Here is a 1,858-nt window from a genome sequence, read left to right on the forward strand (position 1 = left end):
TTTTAAATGTAAAATCAGCAAAAATACAATAAATTATTTTAATTTATATTTTGATAATTTTATACTCTATTTTCATAAGATTGATTATATATTTATAAAATAAAAAAGACATTTTGTTACACATATTATTATAAAAAAAACATTTATATTATATAAAAAAGTACATGACATATAAAAATTCTTATTAAACTTAAAGTAAGACATCTATAAAATTTATATAGTTAAAGCCACATGTTTGTATCAATATATATATGTAGATGGTGAATGTATATCTTTAGAAACAAATATGGCGAAACAGTTAGGAGTGGATAAAATTTATAATTTATGGAATATAATAAAAGCAAATGGTGGTATTTTAAATTCTGTTTATACTTTATTCAGGTTATTATATTATTATTTATTTAAATAGTATTTATATCAATTCTATTTATAATTGCCTTATTAAAAAATTCTACACTGGCAAATCTAATTTATAAATAAATAAATATTTATAAATATAAAATTATTAATTTTAATTGAATATTGCAAATTATTTATTATATAAATATATAAAAATAGTTTAATGTGAATAATCATGTTACATTCCAAATATTTTCAGAATGGATACTTTAAAAGCAGGTACGTTAATGGGTGAAGACAAATATGGAAACAAATATTATGAAAATAATTCATTATTCTATGGTAAGTTGATGATTAAATGATATATTATATGGTGATATAGGTTCATTTATATATAGATCATATATTCTGTAGTCTAAAGAATATATCAATGACTTATTAAAATATTGCATTAATTTGTCTTTGTATTATTGTTCGTTTATTTATGAAATTTGAATTTTTATATTTAATTATAAATATTTAATTATATTAATTAATTTATGGTTGTAATTATTGTTGTTTATTTATATATATATATTTATTTATATTATATAAAAATCATTATGTTTAAATTTGTTAAAAATAATATTTATCTATTTGAATTTTTAAACTTATTTTTTTTAAACATTAAAAATATATTAAAATATTTGTATATATTATAATATTGTAATATATTAAATTATTATTATATCATATTTTCTTATTTCAATTAAATAATATATATTTATATTAATAATATTATATATTATATTAATAAATATATTTTTTTTATAACAAGATTTAGTTAAAAAAAAGAATATTAATATTATTGATAATTATTGAATAAATTAATTATTGACATATTATTGAATAAATTTCTTGAAAAATTATTTATAATCAAAATTTTTATTATTGTTATATATAATAGGTAGGAATCGATGGGTAATATATTCTGAAGCAGTTTATTTAGATTATGATGGATCTCAAGTTCCAGCAGAATGGTTTGGATGGTTACATTATAAAACAGATTTAATTCCTTCTAAAGATTTAAGTCGGCCAAATTATAAATGGATGGCAGATCATAAACCAAATTTAAGTGGTACCAATAAAGCTTATATGCCTTATACTACTACAAAACCAAAAATTATACCATGGAAACCATCACAATAATATAATATAATTTATTATATAGAGTTGCTTAAAGTAGTTATAATGAAAACAAAGATAATATGTAATTAAATGTAAATAAATTATTTATATAAAAAATATTATAGTAAATCTTGATATTTATGATCATTTAATATGTTCTTTTTATTACTGATTATGTTCTATATTCTATTATATATATATATGTGTTCTATTTATATATATATATAACATATATATATATGTTCTATTTATTACTGACTAATTAATCATTATTAAAATCTTATCTATTAATAAAATTTTGTTATATACTTTTATATATATATTATTATATATATATTTTATATTGAACTTA

At 15.8% G+C, this 1,858-nt stretch overlaps 1 protein-coding gene across 1 annotated transcript; it reads left to right on the plus strand.

Moving 5' to 3' along the window:
- The first annotated feature begins 219 nt into the window (after positions 1-219).
- On the plus strand, positions 220-1,658 carry LOC102675273 (probable NADH dehydrogenase [ubiquinone] 1 alpha subcomplex subunit 12). The gene is made up of 3 exons (XM_006616079.2): positions 220-381; positions 599-681; positions 1,286-1,658. Exons 1-3 carry the CDS (start codon positions 287-289, stop codon positions 1,525-1,527), a joined length of 420 nt encoding a protein of 139 aa, XP_006616142.1. The 5' UTR covers positions 220-286; the 3' UTR covers positions 1,528-1,658.
- The last annotated feature ends 200 nt before the right edge of the window (positions 1,659-1,858 follow it).

Source organism: Apis dorsata, unplaced genomic scaffold, assembly GCF_000469605.1.
Source record: "Apis dorsata unplaced genomic scaffold, Apis dorsata 1.3 scaffold_249, whole genome shotgun sequence".
Classification (NCBI taxonomy): Eukaryota; Metazoa; Arthropoda; class Insecta; order Hymenoptera; family Apidae; genus Apis; species Apis dorsata.

Excerpts from the sequence above, each read along its gene's own strand:
- LOC102675273 (XM_006616079.2), top strand. The coding sequence starts at position 287 with ATGGCGAAACAGTTAGGAGTGGATAAAATTTATAATTTATGGAATATA. Across the intron at positions 382-598 it reads TCTGTTTATACTTTATTCAG|AATGGATACTTTAAAAGCAG; the intron begins GTTATTATATTA and ends AAATATTTTCAG. Across the intron at positions 682-1,285 it reads AAATAATTCATTATTCTATG|GTAGGAATCGATGGGTAATA; the intron begins GTAAGTTGATGA and ends TATATATAATAG.